Source organism: Salvelinus namaycush, chromosome 42 (genome assembly GCF_016432855.1).
Source record: "Salvelinus namaycush isolate Seneca chromosome 42, SaNama_1.0, whole genome shotgun sequence".
In the NCBI taxonomy this organism is placed as follows: Eukaryota; Metazoa; Chordata; class Actinopteri; order Salmoniformes; family Salmonidae; genus Salvelinus; species Salvelinus namaycush.
In genome coordinates, this window is record NC_052348.1 from 10626837 (window position 1) to 10654263 (window position 27427).

General features: G+C 40.6%; 1 protein-coding gene across 1 annotated transcript; it reads left to right on the plus strand.

Moving 5' to 3' along the window:
* The first annotated feature begins 948 nt into the window (after window positions 1–948).
* LOC120035153 (15-hydroxyprostaglandin dehydrogenase [NAD(+)]-like) lies at window positions 949–26897 on the plus strand. The gene is made up of 7 exons (XM_038981962.1): window positions 949–1190; window positions 1388–1511; window positions 2948–3054; window positions 3943–4039; window positions 23160–23236; window positions 24928–25091; window positions 26221–26897. Exons 1-7 carry the CDS (start codon window positions 1098–1100, stop codon window positions 26342–26344), a joined length of 786 nt encoding a protein of 261 aa, XP_038837890.1. The 5' UTR covers window positions 949–1097; the 3' UTR covers window positions 26345–26897.
* The last annotated feature ends 530 nt before the right edge of the window (window positions 26898–27427 follow it).

Consider the following 27427-nt stretch of genomic DNA (forward strand, 5'->3'; position numbering starts at 1 on the left):
TGCTGTACACCATGTATTTTTCATAAATGTTTTATGATGAGTATTTATGTATTTCACGTTGCTCTCTGTAATTATTCTGGCTGCTTTGGCGCTATTTTTGATGGTGGCTGCAATGTAAAACTATGATTTATACCTCAAATATGCACATTTTCGAACAAAACATAAATGTATTGTATAACATGTTATAAGACTGTCATCTGATGAAGTTGTTTCTTGGTTAGTGACTAATTTTATCTCTATTTTGTCGGTTTTGTGAAAGCTACGTATGCGGTGGAAACATGGTGAAAATATGTGGTTGTGTGTTTGGCTATTGTGGTTAGCTAATATAAATACATATTGTGTTTTCGCTGTAAAACATTTTAAAAATCGGAAATGATGGCTGGATTCACAAGATGTTTATCTTTCATTTGCTGTATTGGACTTGTGATTTCATGAAAATTATATTATATGATACCCTGTCCCGTTAGGCTAGGCTATGCTAGTCAGCTTTTTTGATGAGGAGGATCCCGGATCCGGGAGGGTGATGAAGTAGAGGTTTTAACAGTCTGATGGCTTTGATGCACCTGTACTGACATCGCCTTCTGGATGGTAACGGGGTGAACAGGCAGTGGCTCGGGTGGTTGTTTCAGGCCTCTTGACAGAGGAAAATGGTCAAATAAAGGGATATCATATACTGTAGGTCTATATCTCAACGTCATAAAATGCATTCCCAATCTAACGTTAAGCTATTGCCGTTCAAAACAGACTGTAGGCCTACCAATAGCGAGCTTTATGACTTCACTGCATGGTTGCCCAATATGAAGAGCATAGCAGTAGATATTTCCTCATGCTGTTTGTTGCCAGTCACAGAGAACATATTAAATTGAGCAATATGTAGTTATATGATGCCAGTAGTGAGCTTCTACTGCAGGCCTATCTCATTAGGAGGTCGGTTTGGAATATGAAAAAGGTGAAAGACGAGACGGCGTAATTATCCGCCGTGTGTTTATTTAGAGCTACATACACCACACGCCCCTTTTCTGACAACTAATGTACCAGATGATATAGGAGCCTACATAAAGCAGCGCGGCGTGTCGCAGCCAGATGAAGCGTAAAAGATGACTCTGCGAGGTAAAGTGGCTCTAGTTACGGGCGGAGCCCAAGGTATCGGTAGAGCCGTCGCAGAAAGCCTTCTGAAGAATGAAGCAAAGGTTGGTGTTTATATATAAAGTTATTAGCCTATTGTCGCCCGTAAATGGACGGTGGTTTTGGTTACTTTACGCATTTTACGCGCGGCGCTTGTACCAACCTATCGTGGTTGTACGGAGCCAAAACCAACTGTGTTGCACAAGAACCTCTTTAAATATTTGGACATAGTTTCGTAGATGTTCTGATTTTATACCCGCAGGTTGCACTTGTTGACTTGAATCAAATTGTCGGAGAGGAATGCAAGAAGATTTTAGATGGAGAGTTTGGAGATGGGAACTGCATTTTCATTCAGTGTGACGTGACGGACAGATTGAAACTTAAAGGTAATGGTTGCCTGACAATAAAACGGTGATACTTCTGGTTCATAGTCTGAGATGAATGCACTTCATTTGTTTGGAACATTTACTCTCACAAGCTCTACAAGTCAGAATGTTTAATGCAATTGTATTTCAGTTTAGGCTACTCTGCCAGTTGTCTGTGCGTTTTGTCGTTTTGTGGGTAGGAATTGACAAAAAAATATCCACAGGGAAGTATTATTACACATATCTTTTCAAGCGCTGGTACTGCTTTCTATCTCCTGGCACATGCACAAAACAATATAAACACGTGTACGAGCTCGGAAAGTATGCATACATCGCTTGCATGTATTTACATCGTGTGAGCATGTTTCAGGTGATAAACATCTGAACCCACTACCAGCGGTTTGAAAAGTTGGTTTGATTATACATTCCTATGGACATTTTATCGCCACTTCCTTACCGTAAAAAGGACCAACAGTATGGACAACCGGTAAAGTAAATGTACATATAATTTAATTCAAAATTCTGGCTTGTAAAGAAGATACTGTTGTGTCCATGGGGTAACCATGGTAACAGTCTGACTAGGCAAAGGTAATTGCAACTTTACTAGGGTACTGCTATTTTTTCTTTAGAGGTTATTCTAGTTATTAGCCTAACCTACTATTTTTTTTAAGTATAGCTATATGCCTAGTCTAACTTTTGAATTTTGCCTAAATGCATAATAGTCTATTTTTTGTCATGCTACGCAGTGGTTTAGAACTCTGAATATTCTCATTTTCGATCACCTTTAGGCCCTAGGCCTACCTATTTTAAGACATCATTCACCTCTGAAACAGACTTTCATTGTGTGGAAATGAATTAGTTACTTTTGACATGATTTCCAAAACGCCCCAGGCAAAAGACATTGGAATGTTCTTGGATGTAGCCTTACCTAAATATCTGTGCTTATACGAGTCCATTCAACCAACACTGAACACTGTCAATGCACGACTGAAACTTTAACGTCGACACAGTCTATTTAGTCATGTAAGACTGGACATTTGTTAGACATTTGTTGTTTAAATAAAGCAACGTACTTGACTTGTTGCTCATACCTTGGTTAAGGTGATTATTATTATATACTTTCTTAATTGAAGGTTTTCTTGTGGAATGTTTTCAGCTGAAAGGCAGGTGCTGGTGAATACCTGTTATACTGCAGTTTTTGTGGCCTAGATAATTGTTTGGATGTACTTGTTTACTTAGACAAAGATGCAGTGTTCTTGTAGTAAATATAGCCTGTATAATCAATCTAAGAGCTAGATGTTCTTCTTTGATATAGAATCGAAATGATAGTTTATATGTAAATAAAGATGCAATGTTCTTGACAAATGTCCGTCTCGTATGGACTGGTAGTGTTCTTCTTGTAGTGGTAAATCTATAGTTAATCAACCTAAGTGTTGGACTCTTCTTTCATATTGCAGATGCTTTTCAAAGTACAGTCGACCGGTTTGGAAGATTGGACATTGTTGTCAACAATGCTGGCATCAACAATGAGAAGGACTGGGAGAAGACCATTGAAGTAAATCTGGTAAGAGGGGTGGGTGTCGGTGTGTGTGTGTGTGTGGGACTAACACCAGTCAATGTTAGATTGAATGTATTTTTGTCATTGAATGTCTTGTCATTGAGATAGTTTGTGAAAAATCTATTTTTCCAAAACAATCTGTTACTTGACTAACTGCAAAATCAATCTTACATTCTGCTGTAGTTTAGCCTAGATTATATTACATGATGCTGTAGTTTAACCTAGTTGACATTATATTACATGATGCTGTAGTTTAGCCTAGTGTACATTATATTACATGACTCTGTAGTTTAGCCTAGTTACATTATATTACATGATGCTGTAGTTTAGCCTAGTTTACATTATATTACATGATGCTGTAGTTTAGCCTAGTTTACATTATATTACATGATGCTGTAGTGTAGCCTAGTTTACATTATATTACATAATGCTGTAGTTTAGCCTAGTTTACATTATATTACATGATGCTGTAGTTTAGCCTAGTGTACATTATACTACATGATGCTGTAGTTTAGCCTAGTTTACATTATATTACATGATGCTGTAGTTTAGCCTAGTTTACATTATATTACATGATGCTGTAGTTTAGCCTAGTGTACATTATACTACATGATGCTGTAGTTTAGCCTAGTTTACATTATATTACACGATGCTGTAGTTTAGCCTAGTTGACATTATATTACATGATGCTGTAGTTTAACCTTGTATACATTATATTACACGATGCTGTAGTTTAGCCTAGTTTACATTATATTACACGATGCTGTAGTTTAGCCTAGTTCACATTACATGACATCAGCGAAGTGTTCCACCACAGGCTGATTAAGAGCAAAACAGTGTGACTGTTGTATGTGTTGGATATTGAAACTCAAGCCCTCTTGTTTCTCTCCACAGACATCAGTCATCAAGGGAACTTACCTGGCCCTGGATCATATGAGCAAAGAGTATGGAAAAGAAGGAGGAGTCATCATCAATGTCTCATCCATGGCAGGTAAGGCTGCTCCATACATGCATCAGTACTTTATGTACTGTACACTGCACGTCAATACATTGAAGCCTTCACAGACATAAGAAAAAGGGGAACAGTGGTGGATGTGGATGTGGGAATGACTAGCTATGTCTTTGGCAATGCAGTTGCTTTCAGCTGATGTGAGCAACCCCTATATAATGCAATGTGTCACAGGTCATCAGCTATAAAGAACCACATTGACTTCCTTCACTGTTATTGTTGAAATTGCCAGGCCTTTGTTTTGGCACGATATGGTTACACAGTGTACCATAACACAACACAGGTGTACGGCAAACATTACAACATTACCGCTTGATAGATTAGAGTTTGATGTTGTTTTCACAGTGGACAACAAGCATTGCTGTGTGCGTCTACTGTTTGCTTAGTGGGGTAGGTTCAGGCTGTTCTATCGCCTCAGTCGGCAAACTAACAACTACAGTACTTCTCATTTTTCAGTGTTTCTCCACAGCAGCATGTGGAGATTGAGAAAGCATGTTATTAGTGCAATCCAAGTCAACCACTTTGTGCAAGACTTGTCTGAATGTCTGTCTGTGGTTCAATGGCTTACATCTTGATCCGGCAGCAAAATCATTAAACTGACAAGGAAGTGGTGGTGGGGTCGGGGTTCAACTTGGTGTGTGGTGGGCTGTGTTGGATTGGGAGAGATTTGTTGCAGTGGAGACAGTAATGCCATGACAGACAGCCCACTGACTGTGAGATTCAGTCAAGTGTCACTAAATCTGTTTTCATAGAAGCGGCACACCTGGGTTCACATACTATTCAAAATCTTTCAAATGCTTTCTGCGTTTTCTCAAGTCTGCCTTGAGTACCAGTTGGGTGGGGTTTGGACTAACAAACGGAATTTAGAAGGGTGGTACTCATAGAAAAATTGTGATTTATCAAACAATTCTACAAGCGTCATACCCACACTGGTAGGATATAACCATTGGTAAATGCCAATTGTTCTCAGCCTCAGTACTGTAGCATAACCTTGGCTGTTTGCATTTTGAAACGCCCCTAATTCACCATATATGGTCAAAATCCTCCCTTTAAAGCCCGAGGGGGATATACAACTCCGGACCATGAAATACAACGGCGCAACCCAAAAAAAACAAAGGAGAAAAAAACATTTCCATGACTGAAATAGAGGTGCTAGGTCAGATTGAGTACAACCAGAAGGTTTTATTTGGCTCACTCAGTTGTGACTTGACCAGTAAAAATAAAAACAACTACAAAAAGAGGACCATTGGGACAATTCAAGTTGCCTTAGCAATGGCAAATATACTTCAAATGAGCAGGCAACACTTGCCAATAAGCCATTCATCCATTCATCCATTTCTGTTCACATAGTTGAAATTGTTTTTGCTGATGATGTTATGCTGATGTGGGTGCCGTCTATTGCTCCGTTCGTGTTTGGGAACCCACCTGTTGTGAGTTGGTGCATGGAAATTGTTTGTGTTAATGTTTGTTTTGCTGATGATTGCATCGACTGATGACGCCCCCACTGAAAAGTGTTCGTTGCCGAAAACCAAAGGGTGGATAGCACTTGGATGTGCACCGGGATGGTATGCATTTGCCTTTTTAAAGTACGTCTTGAATCTTCTCAAAAATCCTATACGATTGTTTTTTGGAAACGATATCTGATGAGCCAATCTGTACTTAATGCAGAAAATGTGCCGCCTGTCTCTAAAAACTCGCTCTCTGCAAAATGCAGCGTGTGCCAAATCTTTCAACAGAGCAAGGTTAGCCGTCTCTCATGCAATTTCCCATTATCTCAGTCTTATAGAATGTCAACAATGGTTTCACTTTGACACGTACCTCTCATTTTAACAAATTACTGTACTTTATATGGATTATTATTGTAACAAATGCACTGATGTGGTCAAATTATATAGCGTGCCAAGCGATGTTTCATGAATTCCCAATGGAAATGCAATCAAAATGGAAAAATGATTTAATTATTACTCTCACAATTTCAACATATTTTCCCCATTCTACGCTTGACAAGCAGTTTAATCCACCACTTGGTCCTGCGCGTACGCATGGTCATGGCTGTGTGTACATTTACACACACTCTCAAGCAAACGTTCATATTGATCAATTTCACACTGCGTCAACGTTTTTCAACGCATGGTTTACACACAGATTTGTGCCTATGCATGGTTGATAAATGAGACCCCTGGTCTGGTAAGCAGCAGAGATTTCCCTTCCCGTGACCCCTTTGGGTTCTTGAACACGCGGTCACAGGGAGCTAATATGTATGCCGACAGAGTGCAGTCCGGACAGGTGGACACGCCTCACACTGGGCTGTGGTGGTCATGTGGTGTTGTGACTTCTGTGACAAGATCCACAGTTTGTGCAATAGTACTCGTGGACTTGAGTCAAGTGCTCTTGTCTAATTTTAACATAGTTGTATCTATTATCATTGGTCTGCACAGGGCCAGTTCCAGGCATAAGTGACATAAGCTTATGCTCCCCCAAAAAAGAATGATCTATCTGTGTTTATTTATTATTTTTTTACTCAGCCGGTGTCTCAACTTACTGTTAAGAGTTAGAATGGTAGAATATATAAGGTGCAAGTTCGAAATTTGTTTATGCATCAGCAATTTGTCTCTTGTTATGTCCGTCACTCAATTAGCCATGTCAGCAAAATAAAAATGGATTGGTAAGTCAGTCTAGCCAGCTATCTAAACTTGTAGTAATCATGGCCGAATACCAACCGGGAATGCTGGGGTCGTGCCCAGGGCCCCTGACCTCCAGGTGGCCCCCATTGATTTTGTTGGTCACTCTCACGTATATATTATTTACATGGCATAAGTCATGGAAAAATGGTAGAATTGTAGGAAATTTACTTTCAAACGTAAATTTTTCTCTCCAATGTCGAGGGGGGGGGGGGGGGGTCGTGGAATATTCTAATCAAGTGAGAGAAACTTTGTCATTTCTTCAAACTATCATCTTTATTCAATATCGATTTAATTATTGCAGTAATGAGACTGGTCAACCCGAGAGCCTAACCTTTACAGAAATGCAGAGTTCTTTATATAGCTGACACTAAGAATGCTTAGTCATGGCTGGTTCAGAATGCTTAGTCATGGCCCATGCAGACCAAGGGGTGTCATAAGGGTTCATCCGGTTGCTATCTGCACAGGGTTGTTGTCTTAACCCCACCCTGGCTTAGTTTCCCAGATGCCAGGATGATTTTGAGACAATGAGAGATTGTTATACTCTTAAGCTATCTCTAGTAAAACACATTCTTGTCTATGTAATGCAGTGTTTAACTCATTTGTCAGCTCAAGCCATCTCTAGCGACTATATACCCAGATTAGCTACAGGGAACTAGAGTAGAGACCATAAAAACACAGCATTAGTAGGACAGAAATATCTTACTATTAGTTAAATATTAATATTAATATTAATTGTTTGTTGTTAACCATTGTTAACCATTAATATCAAATAAATCTGGTAAATACGTAATGTTTCTATCATAGGGGCCACTAAAATGGTTTTCCCGGGCGGCAAGGTAACCACATAACCTGGTTAGAGCATTGGGCCACTAACCGAAAGGTTGCTGGATCAAATCCCCAAGCTGACAAGGTAAAAACCTGTCGTTCTACCCCTGAACAAGGCAGTAAATAAGAATTTGTTCTTAAACTAGTTAAATAAAGGTTAAAAAAAATAACAAAATAACTAAATCTCACTTATGCCCCCAAAAAGCTAGAGCCGGCCCCTGGCTTGTTGAAATACTACTTGACAATAACATAGGTAATACATTAAGTTTCAGTAATAAAACAGTTGTAAATACAACTGGAGAATGTTGTGCTTGAAATCTCCCGTGCGAACTCTAAGAAATTATAATCATTTGATCAGAAAACAGACTGTATCGTTGGGAGGCTGTTCTCAGGCCTTTGGAATGTAAACATCAGTGCTGAAAACATAGTTGCTTGTGTTTGATTAAGGTAGAACAGTATATAAACTGGAGGATGGTGACTTTTCTCTTTCTCTCTTTCTCTTTCTTTCTCTCGCTGTCTAAATTCAAAGGGGTTTATTGGTATGGGAAACATGTTTACAATGCCAAAGCAAGTGAAATGGATAATATAAAATGAAAAAATTACACTCACAAAAGCTCCAAAGGAATAGAGACATTCTAAATGTCACATTGTCTATATACAGTGTTGTAACAATGTGCAAATAGTTAAAGTACAAAAGGGAAAGTAAATATGGGTTGTATTTACAATGGTGTTTGTTCTTCACTGGTTGCCCTTTTCTTGTGGCAACAGGTCACAAATCTTGATGGCACACTGGTATTTCACCCAATAGATATGGGAGTTTATCAAAATTGGATTTGTTTTGAAATTTGTGGGTCTGTGTACTCTGAGGGAAATATGTGTCTCTAATATGGTCATACATTTGGCAGGAGGTTAGGAAGTGCAGCTCAGTTTCCACCGCATTTTGTGGGCAGTGTGCACATAACCTGTCTTTTGAGAGCAAAGTCTGCCTACGGCGGCCTTTCTCAATAGCAAGGATATGCTCACTGAATCTGTACATAGTCAAAGCTTTTCTCAATTTTGTGTCAGTTACATTGGTCATGTATTCTGCCCAAGTGTACTACCTGTTTAGGGCCAAATAGCATTCTAGTTGGCTCTGTTTGTTTGTTAATTCAAATCAAATCACATTTTATTGGTCACATACACATGGTTAGCAGATGTTAGTGTAGCGTAATGCTTGTAAATTCTTTCCAATGGGTCAAGTAATTATCTTTTTATTTCCTCATGATTTGGTTGGGTCTAATTGTGTTGCTGTCCTGGGGCTTTCTGGGGTCAATTTGTGAACAGAGCCCCAGGACCAACTTTCTTGGTGATGGCTTTGTTATGGAAGGTTTGGGAATCGCTTCCTTTTTATTTCGTGTTTTATGTTGTCTCTCTCTCTTTCCTCTTTCTCTTCTCTCTCTTTCTCTCTCCCTCCCTCTTTATCACTAACTGTCTCTCTCTCGCTGTCTCTGTCTGTCTCTCTCTCTCGTGGGCCAAGAATCTCCCAATGTCATGAATCTAAATGTAATCAAGACTATATGTTTATCACAAGCGACGTGTATGACTCTGACATATGACGCCATTGGGCTCATTCAAACGCATTGTCTGTGTGTTGACATCAATCATGGGGTTCTGGTGAATTATTGTTCTGTGGCTGTGTTGGATGATAGATGGTGTTGGATGACAGGATTTTGTGGTTGTTCGGACCTAATCCCCAAACTCATACACTGAGCAACTAAAGAGAGAGTTGTGAAATAGTTCCATGTAGGTTGTTTAGATCCTGGGCTGGAATTCAAACTCCAACTGAACTTTGGACTGATGACTGAGTTGACTGTCCTAACTGGAGACTGAAGGTTAATCATTCTCCTGCTGAGGTAGATTTTTTTATTTAATTTTGTATTTAACCTTTATTTAACTAGGCAAGTCAGTTAAGAACAAATTCTTATTTTCAATGATGGCCTAGGAACAGTGGGTTAACTGCCTTGTTCAGGGGCAGAACGCCAGATTTTTACCTTGTCAGCTCGGGGATTCAATCTTGCAACCTTTCAGTTACTAGTCCAACGCTCTAACCACTAGGCTACCTGCCGGCCCATTTCTCCCTGTGATGTTTTTTTGATTTTTTCCCCCTGTCTCAGCAGCTTCTTTCTCTTTTTCGTTTCTTTCTCTCTCGTTCCTCGTTCATTACTCATTGCATAATAGTTTCGAGAGGGAGAGAGAGAAGCTTCCGATTCAAGTTGTCCCAGCACAACAGGCAAAGCTGGTTGAAATGACGTCATTTCAATCAGTTTACAACCATGTGGTTGTACTGAAGTACAACTCTGTGCATGTCCAAGATCATCCAAATATTTTATAGATGCGTAAACACATCCCTGCGCACCTGGTAACATCATATTCTATCATTACGCTACTTGTAGATGCTATTCCTCCATCGCTAGCAGATAAATGAAAGTTATGCTACTAACCAAAACAAGACATTCCCCAACCATGCCTGTGGGTGATTCCGAGACAGTGCCTTCAGAAAGTGTTCACACCCCTTGACTTTTTCCACATTTTGTTGTTACAAAGTGGGATTAAAATGTATTTAATTATAATTTTTGGTCAACGATCTACACAAAATACTTTAATGTCAAAGTGGTAAATACTCTAATGTCAAAGTGGTGATTCTGACAATACATGTTAGAATCACCTTTGGCAGCGATTACAGCTGTGAGCCTTTCTGGGTAAATTTCCAAGAGCTTTGCACACCTGAATTGTGCAACATTTGCCCATTATTCTTTTTAACATTCTTCAAGCGCTCTCAAGTTGGTTGTTGATCTTTGCTAGACAGCCATTTCAAGTCTTGGCATAGACTTTCAAGCAGATTTAAGTCAAAACTGAAACTAGGCCACTCAGGAACATTCAGTGTCGTCTTGGTAAGCAACTCCAGTCTAGATTTGGGGGAGGGAATACAGTCAGTCACAAAAGTGAACCAACAACCTAAAACGTGACAACAGGATCCGTAATAGACCAGACACGGAAGTGAACCATATAGTTCACCTACGGTGAACGGGCCCGCACACTGACACCACCACTAACTGAGGTACCAACCGTACTAAACAAACAAACGAACACTCCACACAGGCTCTACCCACGAGAGGTTATGCCCTACTTGTCCAAAATAACAACCCTGCTACACACTATGCAAACAGAAGCACTGTATCCTTTGCTAACAGTATCTAAAAGAGTCCAGATGTTGCTAATCCCTGGTCCCAGAGGACTCTCCCAATTGTGTGGTATTTGAAACCGATTGGTTACTTTTCCCACCAGGACGACACTGCCGAGGCAGATGCCACTTGAGGTTTTAAACGGGTTGTTATCGATATTCACAGAGCACTCACGTACTCGGAACCCCACCCGGGTCGAACCAGGCACACCCTTCCCAAATTCATTGTTTTGCAGCACACAAACCACACAGCTGACTGGAGGAGCGACTTTTTACCCACGGACTTTTAACCAACTCGATTACAACAAAACCAAGATCATTAATTGATAACGAGGCTCATTCATCAAATTTCAGAAATACCTCTTGGTGAGAGAAGCCAGAAAAGTCTCCACCACAGAGGGGTAAACACAATTGACTCACCTCCAGAGAGCTGATTCTGAAGCTTCGCTAAACGAACATGGCTGAAAACCTTAGAGTCTCATCCTCTTCGGAATTTCCAGATGGACTGAAGAAGAGAGAATTGAGAAATAAAAGCTGGTTTATTACAAGTTGCAACAGGGAGACGCCTCCAGCACAGAAGCAGATATACTTTCTAACTGGCCTCTTGGAGACAGGCCCTTTATATTCTAAATCAGACAACACCAAATGTTCTGTAAACACCAGACCGAGAGGCTCGCAGTTCAAAACCAAGGCAGCGGCTTTGTCAGCTGCTACAGAATCGGTGTCCCCAGAAGGTCATCAATACAACCGTGAATAATCAGTGTGTCCTTCTACCTCCAGTCTGGCGTCAATCACTATCAACCGATATGAGCATAATCCATAACTGTCACGTTCTGACCTTAGTTCTTTTGTTATTTCTTTGTTTTAGTATGGTCAGGACGTGAGTTGGGTGGGTTGTCTATGTTCGTTTTTCTATGTTGTGTTTTGCGTTTGGCCTAGTTTGGTTCTCAATCAGAGGCAGGTGTCGTTAGTTGTCTCTGATTGAGAATCATACTTAGGTAGCCTTTTTCCACCTGTGTTTCGTGGGTGATTATTTTCTGTCTTTGTGTATGTCACCAGACAGGACTGTTTCGTTTCGTGTCATTCTCGTTTATCGTTAGTTTTGTTGTTTTGTTCGAGTATTCGTTTTCATTAAAAGGCATAATGAATACTTACCACGCTGCACCTTGGTCCTCCGATCCTTCCTACTACTCCTCCTCAGAGGAGGAAGACGAGCGTTACAATAACATTCAGTATAAAGCCTAGTGGCCCGTCAACGTGCACCTTGAGTGTCATAAATAGAACACGGGAAATGTATTACAGAAAGGGAAAATATATAAATATGCTAAATATTGTTTTAATCACTCTAAACGTGATTATGTAAGAGTGATAGAACTGTTAGATAGGCTAGCTACAATGGACAACAGCATCACACATTATCTCTACCCCAAAGCCAAAACACCGCTGACATGACATCAGTTTGTTTTCTTTACCATTGAGAAGAAACGGTTGGCAAGATGCTGCTTGATGTACAACCGCAGCAAGAGCTGCAGGCGCTCACAGGCCCCGCTTTAAATGGCAGCTGCCTCTAATGGGACAAGGAGCTTTGGAATGTAGGTGGACCCACTGCCGTGTTCGGTACAGGCTTCTTCCTTCACTGGCAAGTCATGCAATGACTGACTGATTGACGAACTGACTGACTGACAGCTCCTATATTGGATCGCGGTATGTTTGATGCAAGTCATTGTTTTGGTTCACCCTGTTCTTCATGATGTGTGGTAAGAGGAGCCTAACCTGAAATGTACAAAGGGTATCAGTTGACAATAATCTTGGAGCATTTTGGGGGGAAGGAAAACACACACGTACACATTTTAAATACTTTATTTGAATCCACAAATGACATTACATTAAGATGGATAAAAACTATTTTAAAGGTCTTGGATACAAGAGCCCTTTAAGGATACAAAAAGCACCTTCTGCACAAAGCTAGGCTGCCAGTAACAGCTGGAACAGAGCAGTACTTCGGCCAGTTGCTTTTCTCTAGTCTTTGGCATGCCTGCAATCTGAAGGCCACTCACCATATGTACGTGGCCGAGACTGTCAAATACTACTGTCACCAACTTGCACTTATATCCAAGGCTGTCCAAGTGTGATACGAGGGCTGGTATTTGAGAAACTTGTCAGCAAAGGCCCGGCTCCATGTATCCATCGAAGGAACAGCCCACTTCAAATCAGCACCTCCCTTTGGGCTCGCCCCACAGCAGCAGTAACTGGCTGTTTCTGCATACAGAGTAACGTGTTATCATCTATATCAAACCGGGCTATTCTGACGAGAACGTTTGTATGTGTGCTGTTGGTGAGACCAGCTGTCTTACCTCAGTAGCTACCAAGTCGACAAGGCAGACATGTCTAGCAATGTACAAGTATTTTTATGAACGGCAACCATTAACAACATGTGCACCAGGCTTCTGTATTTTAACTCGGGGTGTAAAATACAGAAGGGATCGTGGTTTGCAGGATACCAGAGTGCTAGGTTGTATTTTGTGGGTAGAATAGAACAGGTGTTGACCTTACCGTGAAAGGCTTTCTTACAACCCCTTCACCAATAATGCAGTTTTTAGAAAATTAAGAGTTAAGAAAGTATTAACTAAATAAACTAAAGTTTTTAAAAAAGTAATACAAGAAAATAACTAACGAGGCTATATACTGGGGGTTCCGGTACTGAGTCATGTGCGGGGGTACAGGTTAGTCGTGGTAATTGAGGTAATATGTACATAGATAATAAACAGCTAGTAGCAGCAGCGTAAAAAAAAAGTGGGTTCAATGCAAATAGTCCGGATAGCCATTTGAAATTAGCTGTTCAGCAGCCTTATGGCTTGGGGGTAGAAGCTGTTAAGGAGACTTTTGGACCTAGACTTGACGCTCCGGTACCGCTTGCCGTGCAGTAGCAGAGAGAACAGTCTATGACTAGGGTGGCTGGAGTCTTCAGCAATTTTTAGTGCCTTCCTCTGACACCGCCTGGTATAGAGGTCCTGGATGGCAGGAAACTTGGCTCCAGTGATGTACTGGGCCACACGCACCACCCTCTGTAGCGCCTTGCGGTCGGATGCCGAGCAGTTTCCATACCAGGCGGCAATGCAACCAGTCAGGATGCTCTCGATGGTGCAGCTGTAGAACCCCTCGAGGATCTATGCCAAATCCCCTGAGTCTCCTGAGGGAGAATTGTCGTGCCCCCCTCATGACTGTTGTCACAATTACCACAATTATCTCCCCTGTCTTGATAACATTGAGAGAGAGGCACCACACCGCCATGTCTCTGACCTCCTCCCTATAGGCTGTTCCATCATCATCGGTGATCAGGCCCATCACCATTGTGTCACCGGCAATTTCTTTAAAAATATATATATTTTACCTTTATTTAACTAGGCAAGTCAGTTACAAACAAATTCTTATTTTCAATGACGGTCTAGGAACAGTGGGTTAACTGCCTTGTTCAGGGGCAGAACAACAGATTTTTACCTTATCAGCTCGGGGATTCGATCTTGCAACCTATCAGTTACAAATCCAACGCTCTAACCACTAGGCTACCTGCCTCCCCAATTTAATGATGGTATTGGAGTCGTGCTTGGCCATGCAGTCGTGGCTGAACAGGGAGTACAGGAGGGGACCAAGCAGGTACCCCCTAAGGGGCCCCCTTATTGAGGATCATAGTGGCAGACCCGCTGCCGCCCACCAGTCAGGGTCCTGGCCCGTCAGGAAGTCCAGGACCCAGCCGCAGAGGGAGGTGTTTAGTCCCAGGGTCCCTAGCTTAGCATTTTGTATGTGGTGTGGGATTTTATCATGTTATGTGACTCTAGAACTCCCAAGAAACCGTACAGTGTAATTATAGACTGTCATTAATCATACTAGATGTGTTTTGTTATGCATCATTCAAGACTCTGGAGGTGAACATACCCAACAATATATATGACGTCATTGCTGAGAATAAAACGCCCCAGGCGAGAAGATGTATACATTTAAAAAGGACAACGAAAGCAACACAGTACCAAGTCAAAGATACAATAGACAGAACTGCAGATTATACAGCAAGCAGAGTGAGTTGGGAAAGTCAGGAAAAATATGTTCAAAAGTTTGTCAAATATATTTTAAATCATGTAGCCCTTTACACTCGTACCTGTATACGAGTTGAGAATGGTAGATTTGGGCAATAATAAGCTCCTAAATTGTAACGTAGTGGCTGTTTCAGTAAGGGTTCTGGCTATGCGCTTCACAGCGCTGTATGGGTTTTTATTGACAGCCGTTCTGAACTTGAGCACCGCTCGCAACAAGAAGTTGTCGCCATCCCTTCCAGTAATTGGGCAACTTTTGCACATTTTTATGTTGTCCAGGTGAGGGGAACTGCTGTAAATTAGGAGGACTGGATGTATTTTGAAAGATGAGATGTTGAGGATTATATTAAATACCGCTTTGATGTCATACAAGCAAGCCAAACACCTGTGAGTCCAAATGTGCACTTCACATTTCCAAATCAACGTTTATGATCACTATGTTTGATGTACAGTTGCAAGATGACATGTCGTCATATCCTGGGGTCTTCCGTTTGTTTATTGTGGGGAAAAAATGCCGCGTCACACGCACCTGAATGCACCTATATTCCAATGTGTTTTTCTGAATTTCCTTGTGAAAGCCTAACATTGTAAGATCGTATTTTATAACAGCTAGTTATGTTGGCAATGGAACACGCTTTCAGATCATACCCACCTGACCCTGATTGCGATTTATAATGGACCGTTTTTGGATTGCGTAAACAACAACAATAATTGGGTGATTCTGCAACTACAGGAACTTCTATGTCCTCAGGGTCAATTTTTGTGATTTTATTTTTTTAAATATGTTTTTTTCTTTATATGTTAACACACTACCATCACCCCAGATTCTTTTTTACAGCTCTCTATCTAGTACTTTAGCTACTTTTCAGATGCATTTTATACCTCAATTTCACTGTTTTGTCCTTGTCCCTGACCCAGACTTTTGAGCTTCCACTATGTTTTTCTATGAGAAAACATTAATAATTACACATTATGTAATGTCATCTTCTAGAGAAAGAGTCAATTAAATAAAATCTATATCAATATGTATTGTGAGTATGCCCTTTATATTGTTATTTACACAAAATATACCTGTCCTATGGCAGTGGTGTCATTTCCACCACTGAGGGCAAATTCCTCATTTAATAAAGTTTTGTCAAGAGAATGTTCACTTAGTTACCATGGAAACGTATTGTGACACTGAAGCACATGGCTGCAGCAGACAGTTGTTCCAGAAGTTGAAGAAAAATATAGGTAAATATTACTTGTGTAGAGAATATTTTTATTGTCAGTCATTTCCAAACAGGCTATAATTTCTTTAATTTGTGGTAGAATTTAGATTTTTTTTTAAATACATTTTATGTATTTAGTGAAAACTATATGCTAGCTGTAATACTAGCCAACGCATGCTAAGCAGTCTGTCATTTTCCTCCAAAAACAGTAGAAGCATCATTTCCATCACAGTCATTTCCATGACCAACTTAACTGTGGTGGAAATGACAAAAATCCATGATGTTATTATTTTTTACTTTATTTTACTTTTGGCCTATTTAATCATGTTTTAAATTCCTTTAATCTAGAAAATGCTCCAAGTTGTGCACAATTGGAAAACTTAAGTAGTATTTTTCTTTGTTTTTAGAAGATGCCACATAGAACAGCACAGAGGTCATAGACAGCAACAACAAAACAAAAAAAGATCATATACGATACCAGGAACATCTGCAAAAAGACAGGGAGAGATACTGGAAGAAAAAAGAGAGGTGAGAAGTGAAATCTATCTCTGAGCTTGCAAAGCTAGAACAAAGGAGCAAGAGATGGCAATGGAAATGCAACCAACGGAATAGAAGACAGACTTTAAAGAGAATAGTTGCAATTGCGACCTACCTATCAACACCTTAGTCACCAGATGACTTGCAGCCAGACATGAGGCCATCATACCTGCCCCTAACTTAGCTGCCCCTGATGCACGCCCTGATACCCCTTCCTCATCATCTGCAACAGGAAAGAGAAGTCGAATACTTGCTGGAAGGAAAAAAGGTTGGAAGAGGTTGCTCAAAAACATAGAGAGCTTTGCATGACAAATGTCAAACTTGATGAAGCTTAACAGAAATCTGAGAAATACAAAAAAAAGGTATGATCAACTGATGAAGAAAATGGAGAGACAATATTCCCCAAAGACAAAACAGAAAATGAAGGGAACTCCGAAGAACTTGAGAAGGATTTAATTGTTTCAAAATGCCATCATTGCAGAGTTAAAGCAAAAGTTTTTTTTTAAATGTGCAGTGCCAAGAACAAACAAGTGGCTTCAAAAATGCTCAGAGGCAACATCCTGAGAAAGTATGGCCTGGTCAAAGCCACAAACAGAGAATTTGGATTTTCAGCAAAAGCAATGAGGGCAAATGAAAACAGGCCAACAAGTCTTCAATACTCCAGGAAAAAGCAGTGTAACATAATTATCACAGCAACAGAAGAGAAAATCACTAGATTCTATGAACGTGATGACAACAGCAGAGCAACAACAGGGGGAAAAGGACACGCAAGAAAAAAAAGCAGAAGCGCTTCTTGAATGGCATAATTTAGAACCTTTATCAGCATTTTAAGAGGGATATTCAGAGATTAAAATGTCCTACTATGAATTCTGCAAAATATGTCCTTTTTGGGTTGTCAAGTCAACAGTCCAGAATAGGGACACATGCCTTTGCAAAACCCACGCCAACCTCCAGTTCATGGCAGACAAACTACAGTATCACAAAGTGATCAGCTGCAGCAACAATGAGAACCTAATTGAATCTTTGTGCTGTGAGAACCTGAAGAAAGAGTGCATGTACACAGAGTGCTCTCTTTTCCAAGCAAAAGAGCTTCAAACATCGGACTTTGATGCTGGTGAACAGACATGGTGGTTTGAGAGGAAAAACAAAGCTGAAGAGAGAGAAAATGAAAAACAAAGAGGGAAACATAGATAAGTTCACTGTACAGTTAAAGAAAAGGTGTGTGGCACACCGCATATTCTACTAGAGGACTTCTCCAAAAGATTGAAAGAGAAGTTGGGGAAACACGTGTACAACATTCCACACCGATACTCCAAACTGAGAGAATTTAAAAGAGAATCATTGTGCATATTGACTTTGCAGAGAACTCAGGGGCGCAACTTTCACTGGGCACGGGGGGGACATGTCCCCCCACATTCTGAAATTGCATTTTTGCCCCCCCCCCAGATTTATCATTGGAATGTGATACAAAATGAGGCAACAGTGTGCTTTAGGACAATGCAGACTCCTCCGAGCGGTCGGGTAGGCTGTTTGGAGTGTTTATCCGATTGGATAAAACAAATTATAATAATTTCCCCCCCACTTCTAAAACCAAAGTTGCGCCCCTGAGAGAACTACCTGTGTAAATACACCAGTGAAATCCAGGCAATTCACTTTGGTGATTCTCACAAGCAGGTGACCCTCCACACCTGTGTTGGGTATACCACAAATGATACAGTTTCACTTTGCTCAATGAGCTCTACTATGCGGATGACCCCTCTGAAATCTGGGCTCATCTTTCAAAAACACTGGCCTACTTCCTTGAGCTCTGCCCATTGGCTAATTTTGGAATCTTACTTTGTCTTAAATTAATTAAATGTTTAACAGTGGTTGTTGTTCAAAATGGTTGCAATAAAATATTGTTTTCATACGTTTTTTGCACATAGATGTCATTTCCACCACACCCATATTTTTAGGTAAAGTAGTATATTATGTATAATTTATATTGATTGATTTGTTTTAGATAGGGAAATCATATGGATGTTATCATAATCTCACAAAAAGTTTGGGTGGAAATATCTTATTTTTTTATGATAAGTAAATGTTTTCAGCTGTCACAAAGGCAAGTTCACACATTCAGGCATTATGTTGAATTATTCATTTTAGGAAAACCTTAAAAGGCACTTCAAGTAATGTTCAATGCAAGACAAATGTATAAGAAATGTGTTATAAATTAATTGTATGATATTTCATTTTCAACTAAAATGTATGTTTAATAACATTTGTCAATGGCTGTCTGAGAAAAAGGACAACAATATATAAATTCCTGAATAGTACGATCACAGCGATTATCAGATATTATTTCTAGACAAATCAAAGACAATTATAATACTGGTAAAATGGTTTTTCAATATATTTTAATTTCTGAAATCTTGCATGGCCAAAGTGCCCGAAATTGCAGAATCACCCAATTGTGTTATGGTGGGGATGCAGGGCTGTGTTCCAAACGAAACAACTACAAGTGAGCTTGTTCCTCAATGGCACAGCTAGGAGAGCTCACAAAAGTCCCTTTATAGTTGAAGACTTTTCTTTTGAGTCATAAAAGTGCACTGAAATTGCTTAGGAACTGTGCACACTTTGGATAGGTGTGTGGCCACTTGGAGAGACCAGTTAATCTCCTCACTCAAACCTTTGTAATGTTTGTCTTATGTTGCAAAAACCCCACATTTTCCAGGAATAGTCTTATCATGCTAATGAATGTATCCAGAGTATTTTCAGATTTCGTTTTCAACAAAAGTGGCAAAGTACACTAAATGTAAAATGCACATAACATCAACAGTGTAATGTTTGGATTCTGTCTTGTGTCAAGTGAACTGTTGTGTACTCACATTTGGTCTCATCATTTTCCGATTACCTCCAAACTGTTCCCTATCAATTTCTAAAATGGTTATGCATTTTCATATTTCTTCTTATAAGAAACATTTCAATTTAGCCAATTCCCACAAGGGTAAAGGGTGAAAGCCTTTGGTTCAGTATTATACTGTAATAACCAATTAATTCAGTCAGTATATCATTCACTGTAGTTCAAAATAAGGGAAGAGCAGTCTGACGTTTTATGTTATCAGCACGCCGTTCGAGCTGCTTAGGCATAAGGGGAAGTACAAGTATGCCTGAAACTGCAAGATAATGGTTGGTTGTGTTGTATGATAAATTACCCATATTGTCATGTTATTGCACATACTTTGCTTCCTGTGTGTCCCAGCAGGAAACCTGTGGCTCCTATAGATCCCTTTCCTCCTTGTCACTTGTGTGACTGTTTTTAGCTGAAGTGGCAATAAGATTTGAAGTCAAGACTTCATACAATGTTTCCTATACAATTCCAGCTACCATATTTATGCCCTCTCCTACAGAACTGAAATTCAGAGGGAACACATGGGTGGTTTGGGAGTTCTCATAGTTAAACTCATTTTAACACACTCTTCGGAAAAAAAATAAAAAATTGTGGACTGATCTGGTGCTACCAAGAACTGTTTTGATCGGAAGAACCCTTTTTGGAATAACGTTTTTTTTTTATGATTCTTTGGAAGGCAAGAAGGGTTCAATGTACAACCATATATCATATTTCCCAGCATGCTCTAATGCAGGGTGATTTTCAGAATTGTTTGTTTTAATGTGTTTTTGCATGAGGTCGGGGTCGGAAGTTTACATACACCTTAGCCAAATACATTTAAACTCAGTTTTTCACAATTCCTGACATTTAATCCTAGTAAAAATTCCCAGTTTTAGGTCAGTTAGGATCCCCACTTAATTTTAAGAATGTGAAATTTCAGAATAATAGTAGAGAGAATGATTCATTTCAGCTTTTATTTATTTCATCACATTCCCAGTGGGTCAGAAGTTTACATACACTCAATTAGTATTTGGTAGCATTGCCTTTAAATTGTTTAACTTGGGTCAAACGTTTCTGGTAGCCTTCCACAAGCTTCCCACAATAAGTTGGGTGAATTTTGGCCCATTCCTCCTGACAGAGCTAGTGTAACTGAGTCAGGTTTATAGGCCTCCTTGCTCACACATGCTTTTTCAGTTTTGCCCACAAATGTTCTATAGGATTGAGGTCAGGGCTTTGTGATGACCAATCCAATACCTTGACTTTGTTGTCCTTACGCCATTTTGCCACAACTTTGGAAGTATGCTTGGGGTCATTGTCCATTTGGAAGACCCATTTGCGACCAAGCTTCAACTTCCTGACTAATGTCTTGAGATGTTGCTTCAATAAATCCACATAATTTTCCCTTCTCATGATGCCATCTATTTTGTGAAGGGCACCAGTCCCTCCTGCAGCAAAGCACCCCAACAACATGATGCTGCCACCCCATACTTCACGGTTGGCATGGTGTTCTTTGGCTTGCAAGCCTCCCCATTTACCCCCCAAACATAACGATGGTCATTATGGCCAAACAGTTCTATTTTGGTTTCATCAGACCAGAGGACATTTCTCCAAAAAGTACGATCTTTGTCCCCATGTGCAGTTGCAAACTGTAGTCTGGCTTTTTTAAGGCTGTTTTGGAGCAGTGGCTTCTTCCTTGCTGAACGGCCTTTCAGGTTATGTCGATATAGGACTCGTTTTACTGTAGATATAGATACTTTTGTACCTGTTTCCTCCAGCATCTTCACAAGGTCCTTTGCTGTTGTTCTGGGATTGACTTGCACTTTTCGCACCAAAGTACATTAATCTCTAGGAGATAGAACGCGTCTCCTTCCTGAGCGCTATGACGGCTGCGTGGTCCCATGGTGTTTAAACTTGCGTACTATTGTTTGTACAGATGAACGTGGTACCTTCAGGCGTTTTGAAATTGCTCCCAAGGAAGAACCAGACTTGTGGAGGTCTAAAAAGAATGTCTGCGGTCTTGGCTGATTTCTTTTGATTTTCCCATGATGTCAAGGAAATAGACACTGAGTTTGAAGGTAGGCCTTGAAATACATCCACAGGTACACCTCCTATTGACTCAAATGTTGTCAAAAGCCTATCAGAAGCTTCTAAAGCCATGACATCATTTTCTGGAATTTTCCAAGCTGTTTAAAGTCACAGTCAACTTAGTGTATGTAAACTTCTGACCCATTGGAATTGTTTGAAATAATCTGTCTGTAAACAATTGTTGGGAAAATTACTTGTGTCATGCACAAAGTAGATGTCCTAACCAAACTATAGTTTGTTAACAAGACATGTGTGGAGTGGTTGAAAAACGAGTTTTAATGACTCCAACCTAAGTGTATGTAAACTTCCGACTTCAACTGTACAGTACATTGATTGGTTGATACATTTTATGCTACACAAAGATAAATAACATTTGTTTTTTTAACTAAACCAATCTGTTAGTAGTTGGACTTATTGCCCCTCGTTACTGAGATGGTTGTTCCAGTTTGAATACTGAGACTACATCAAGGATCTAATCTTCCCTACTCTGGCAATCTTTTTGAATGCAGGTTGCGGTTGATTTAAACAATTCCACTTGTTGGATATCGTAACTCTGACTGAATTCCAATAGCAATTACACATCACTTTGCGAGCCAGCATAATGTGACTTGCAGGCCTGACGTGGCCTGTAAACCAAGGGTTTCCTAACACCACTGTGTTAGGGTTTAACTAAGCCTGTCAACAAGTGGCTTTACGATAGACACATCTTTCATAAATAATTTGATTTTAAAGGCTGGTGGAACCATTCATAGAGGGTTCTAAGAATAACCTTTAGATAATAAAATGGTTCTAGGTAGAACCATATACAAGGTGTTCTATGAAGAACCCTACATGGTAGACCCTCTGCAAAGGGTTCTCCCTAGCAACAAAAAGGGTTCAGAAAAACTGAAGAACACTATATGGTTCTACTTAGCACACATTGTTTTAAGAGTGCATGTAAACATTCTCTTTGAGCTCAATTCCCTTTGATTTGGCTATGTTCCCAGAGGGATTTTTTCCATCTAATTTCACCTCTGTTCTCTTATACAAAGGTGTTGAGAGGTTTCAGTAACAATGGTCCCTGCAGTACTCCATACAACAAGTTTCTCTTAAGGTTTGCCCTGGCTCTATCCTTTTTAAAGGGGAAAACTAATGATTGATCTTCACAAGGTGAAGGTTTTATGTGTCCATAAAAGGAAGTTGAGCCCATTATTTGGAGGGGAAAGCGAGTTCTCCTGAAATGTAATGTTCTGGAGATTGTTCTGGTTTAAACAGAACTCGGCAGCCGGCCAAACACACACAAACACACATCTTTTTCATGTTTGAATTAAGCGAAATAGGGAGAAATATTTTGCCTTGGAGGATCCTGTTTGTCCATGACGGGAAAGGCATAGAGAATAAGTTACAGTACTCATTTATTTCTAACAAGCGATATGAGATCTCAGTAAAAACCGGTAGATTCCACTATAGCGCGCTTACACACATTAGCGCGCAGTCAATGAAAAACGCCTGAGATTTAAATGGGTACCATGTGGAGTATGTTGGTGAGTTACCATGACTGTAAACTTTGTTTATTCTTCTTTCTTTCTTTCTTTCTTTTTCAGCTTTCCTTCATTCCCCCTACCAGCCAGTGTACACGGCCACAAAGCACGGGGTGATAGGCTTCTCCAGAGCCATAGCGGTGAGTTCTAACAAACACACACCCCCAAACCTCTCCTCGAGTACACCTAGCCATTCCACATACAGTGCCCTCCGTAATTATTGGGACAGTGAAACACTTTATTCTTCTTTTGGCTCTGCACTCCAAAAGTTTGAATTTTAAATCAAGGATTATGAGGTTAAAGTACAGACTGTCAAATTCACTTATGTGTATTAAAGCAGTAAAAAGTAAAGCCTACCAATTGGCTTGTCGCAGTGCTTGAGGCGTCACTACAGACCTGGGTTTGATCCCAGGCTGAGTCACAGCCGGCCATGACCGGGATACCAATGAGGCGGCGCACAATTGGCCCAGCGTCGTCCGCGTTAGGGGAGGGTTTGGCCGGCCAGGAATGTCCTTGTCCCATCGTGCTCTAGCGACTCCTTGTGGTGGGTCGGGCGCATGCACGGTCGCCATTTGTACGGTGTTTCCTCTGACACATTGGTGCGGCTGGTTTCTGGGTTAAGCGAGCCGTGTGTCAAGAAGCAGTGCGGCTTGGCAGGGTCGTGTTTCGGAGGAGGCATGGCTCTCGACATTCGCCTCTCCCGAGTCCAAGCGGGAGTTGTAGCGATGGGACAAGACTGTAACTACCAATTAGATATCATGAAATTGGTTAGAAAAAGGGATAAAAGTACAAAAAATATATACGTTTAGTATTTGGTGCCATATTCCTAGCACACAATGACTACATCAAGCTTGTGACTCAAAAAATTTGTTGGATGCATTTGCTGTTTTGTTTTGGTTGGTTTGTGTTTGTCACATTCTGACCTTAGTTCCTTTTTTATGTCTCTATTTTGGTTTGGTCAGGTCGTGAGTTAGGGTGGGCATTCTATGTTTTGTTCTATGTTTTGTATTTCTGTGTTTGGCCTGGTATGGTTCCCAATCAGAGGCAGCTGTCAATCGTTGTCTCTGATTGAGAACCATACTTAGGTAGCCTGTTCCCACCTGTGTTTGTGGGTAGTTGTTTCCTGTTTTGTGTTGTGTCACCTGATAGGACTGTTTCGTTTTTTCGTTGTTTCTCCATTGTTATTTTGTATTCAGTGTTCAGTTTAATAAATTTAACATGGACACGTACCACGCTGCATTTTGGTCCGATCCTTCATATTCCTCATCAGAAGAAGAAGAAAATCATTACAGTGTTCCAGATTATTTTTGTACCCAATAATTTTGGAGTCACTTTTTAATGTAAATAAGAATAGAATATGTTTCTAAACACTTCTACAATAACGTGGCTGCTACCATGATTACCATGATTACGGATAATCGTTGATGTAGTCATTGTGAGCGATTAATATGGGAACAAGTACTAAACTTTGGACTACCTTAATAGACATACAGTATGTCATCCAAAACCAGTACAGCTGATTTAACTAATGAAGGGCTTGATGATTAGTTGACCAGTTGAATCAGATGTTGTAATAGAATACGTGATATGTGGAATAGCTAGGGGTACTCCAGGAAAGGCATGGAAAACACTGGCCTAGACACATTCCTTTGCCCTGGGTGATTACGCTTGACCGTGTTCGGACATGTTTGTGCTCCTCTTTCTCACACACACAGACACACACACACACACATACGCACACATAACACACACATACACACTGGCACGTTGCTCCTTTCACAACCACACACACACCCTGACACGTCTGTGTTCCTTTCCTCTCCCCACGCAGGATGCAGCCGAGGTGGAGCACTATGGTGTGAGGATCAACACGCTGTGCCCTGCCTTCGTGGACACCCCTCTCCTGCGCTCCGTGGAACACGAGGACAACATGGGCAAGTTTGACAAGTTCAAGGACGACTTAAAGAGGAGCGTGCACAAGTTTGGGGTGCTTCAGTGAGTTCCTATACATGTTGTGTAGAAGTTGCCTCGTTTCCCTCCTTTTACACTCATTACCTATCACGTTCTTTATAACTCAGATTTACAGTAAACCTATGTGGTGTATATAGGATACTGCTTCAGAGTAATGTATACAAGTGTTGTTTATACCTAAACAAGTCAGCACAGACCTAGAATCAGCTTACTCTCCCCACATGGCCCCGCGAAACCACCCAAATACTAACTCCATTCTACGACATCAAGTAATACAGTATCTAGATTAGCAAAGCCTCCCTAATCACTGTCCATTTCCTCCTTAAATCCTCCCTCCACATAGTATGTGTGGGAGGCCATGGAGGTCGTTATCCCTCCTCAGTTTCCCTGTCTTATCTGTACAGAGGAGAGAGGGGGCCTTGGAAGCTTCCTGGTGTGTTTGTGTCTTGTCCCCTCTCTATGTCACTGTTTTGAGTGCTTTGGACGACGGTTTTCTACTTCAGAAGCAAACGGCGGTAGAGATATACAGATACAAACGTTGAGGGGTATTCTGAGGAAAGACTTTGTCAACATTATTTGAAATGATTAAGTTTGCTACGATATGCATCTGAAACATGCAAAGACAAATATTGAGAAATACAGTGTGTTTGAGATAAGATGCACTTAAAATCACATGCAAGGCAAGTTTTGTTATTTATATCAGAATGCACTTCAGTCTTGAATGCTTACATTTAGCAGCTCAGCTGCTTTTAAAGTACAGTATTTCGCAATACCTTGTCCAAGCTGTTTGGCCTGGGGCAAGGCGATTTGATAAATCTGTTGGCTACAGTGTCAAAAAGAGGCCTTTTTAAATGTTGATCTTGCATCTCTTTCAGCCAGGAAATTGTTGAATTTAGTCACATCATATTTCAGGAATTCTCTAATATAATCATGAGGGCATTTTGCAACCTAAATTGTTAGCTAGTCCAATTCAATCCAAAAAACCTTCAGGACTTGAAAGAGAATGTATGGTCATGCCTCTCTCTTTCCTGTGTTGTGTTCATTAAACACCAGGCGGAAGACAACCGAATGAACCAGCTGAGGAACTATCTGGACACTGTGTTCCCTACCTAACACGACCCTGTTATCTCTATCTCTTGATCTCTATCCCTAGACCGTCGCTGATCGCAGAGGGAGTGTTGCGCCTGATAACTGATACCGGTCTAAATGGCGCCGTGATGAAGATCACTTGCTCTAAAGGGATCCACTTCCACACCTACGAGCCCCTGTCCGCTTGAGAGGAACAACACGGGATACCGTCGGGACTTCTGTCACCCACCCAGACAAAGGAATTTAAAGTGGTTGGAGTATGGAGTCATTCAGAAAGTAGACCCATGTGTCTATGGAATTGGTAGAAATGTAGGCCCATTGAATTAGGAATTAGAATAGTCATTTAATGGGACCTCTATTTGTATGCCTACGTTGGATGTAACCAAGATTCCAGTAGTCTTACTTAATAGGTGTGAACAAAGGTAGACAAAGAGGGTTTAGTTTTCGGGTTTCCCTCATCATAAAATCCTCCAGTTGATTTGACTAGTATGAGAGACTTGGTACACATTGACTGCTGTATTTATTTTATTTATTTAACTAGGCAAGTCAGTTAAGAAAAAATTCTTATTACCCAATTATGAAATGGACATTTTATCACAAAGCACAGTATGTGTTTACAATTTTACCAAATAACTGTAGTTTATTTATGATACAATAGCATACTTTATTATCATAGAATATGTGAGAATTGTATTTTTGTTGTCTGTCAGACAATAAACGTTGACTCCTTTCCTCTTCTCATTCCCTTGTTACATGACTATGTACGTAACGCAGTATCTGTAACACAGTAATGCAGGTTTAGCTGGCAGAAAGAGGACTCCTGCGGGCTGGGGAGTTGTCAGCACGCTACCTAGCTGAGTATGTTGCCGTTGGGCTAAGTATGTTGCCGTTGGGAGTGTCCACCTCACCTCCACTACCATGCAGTAAAACAGGCTTTGACGAGAGGAGAAACTGTGACAAGGAACTATGTAAGTCATGCATGTAGACAGACAGACAGTTTTTTTAATTTTTCAATCCTTTGCTGCTTTTAGTTTATTCCAGGATGTATGCGTGACAGGAATTCACATCTGGATATCCCCCCCTCCTCCCGCCATCCCTCTCCCCCCGCCCGCCCTCCCGCTATCAGCTGCGGTCTGTGTTAACTTGTTTACCAAACAGGCTTTCCGAGAGATTCTACGACCAGGAAAAGAGAGGGGTGGAGAGAGCGAGCGGCACACATTTGATAGGGGTCACAGGAGGTGAAGGATGATGCCTGATACAAACCTCATCAA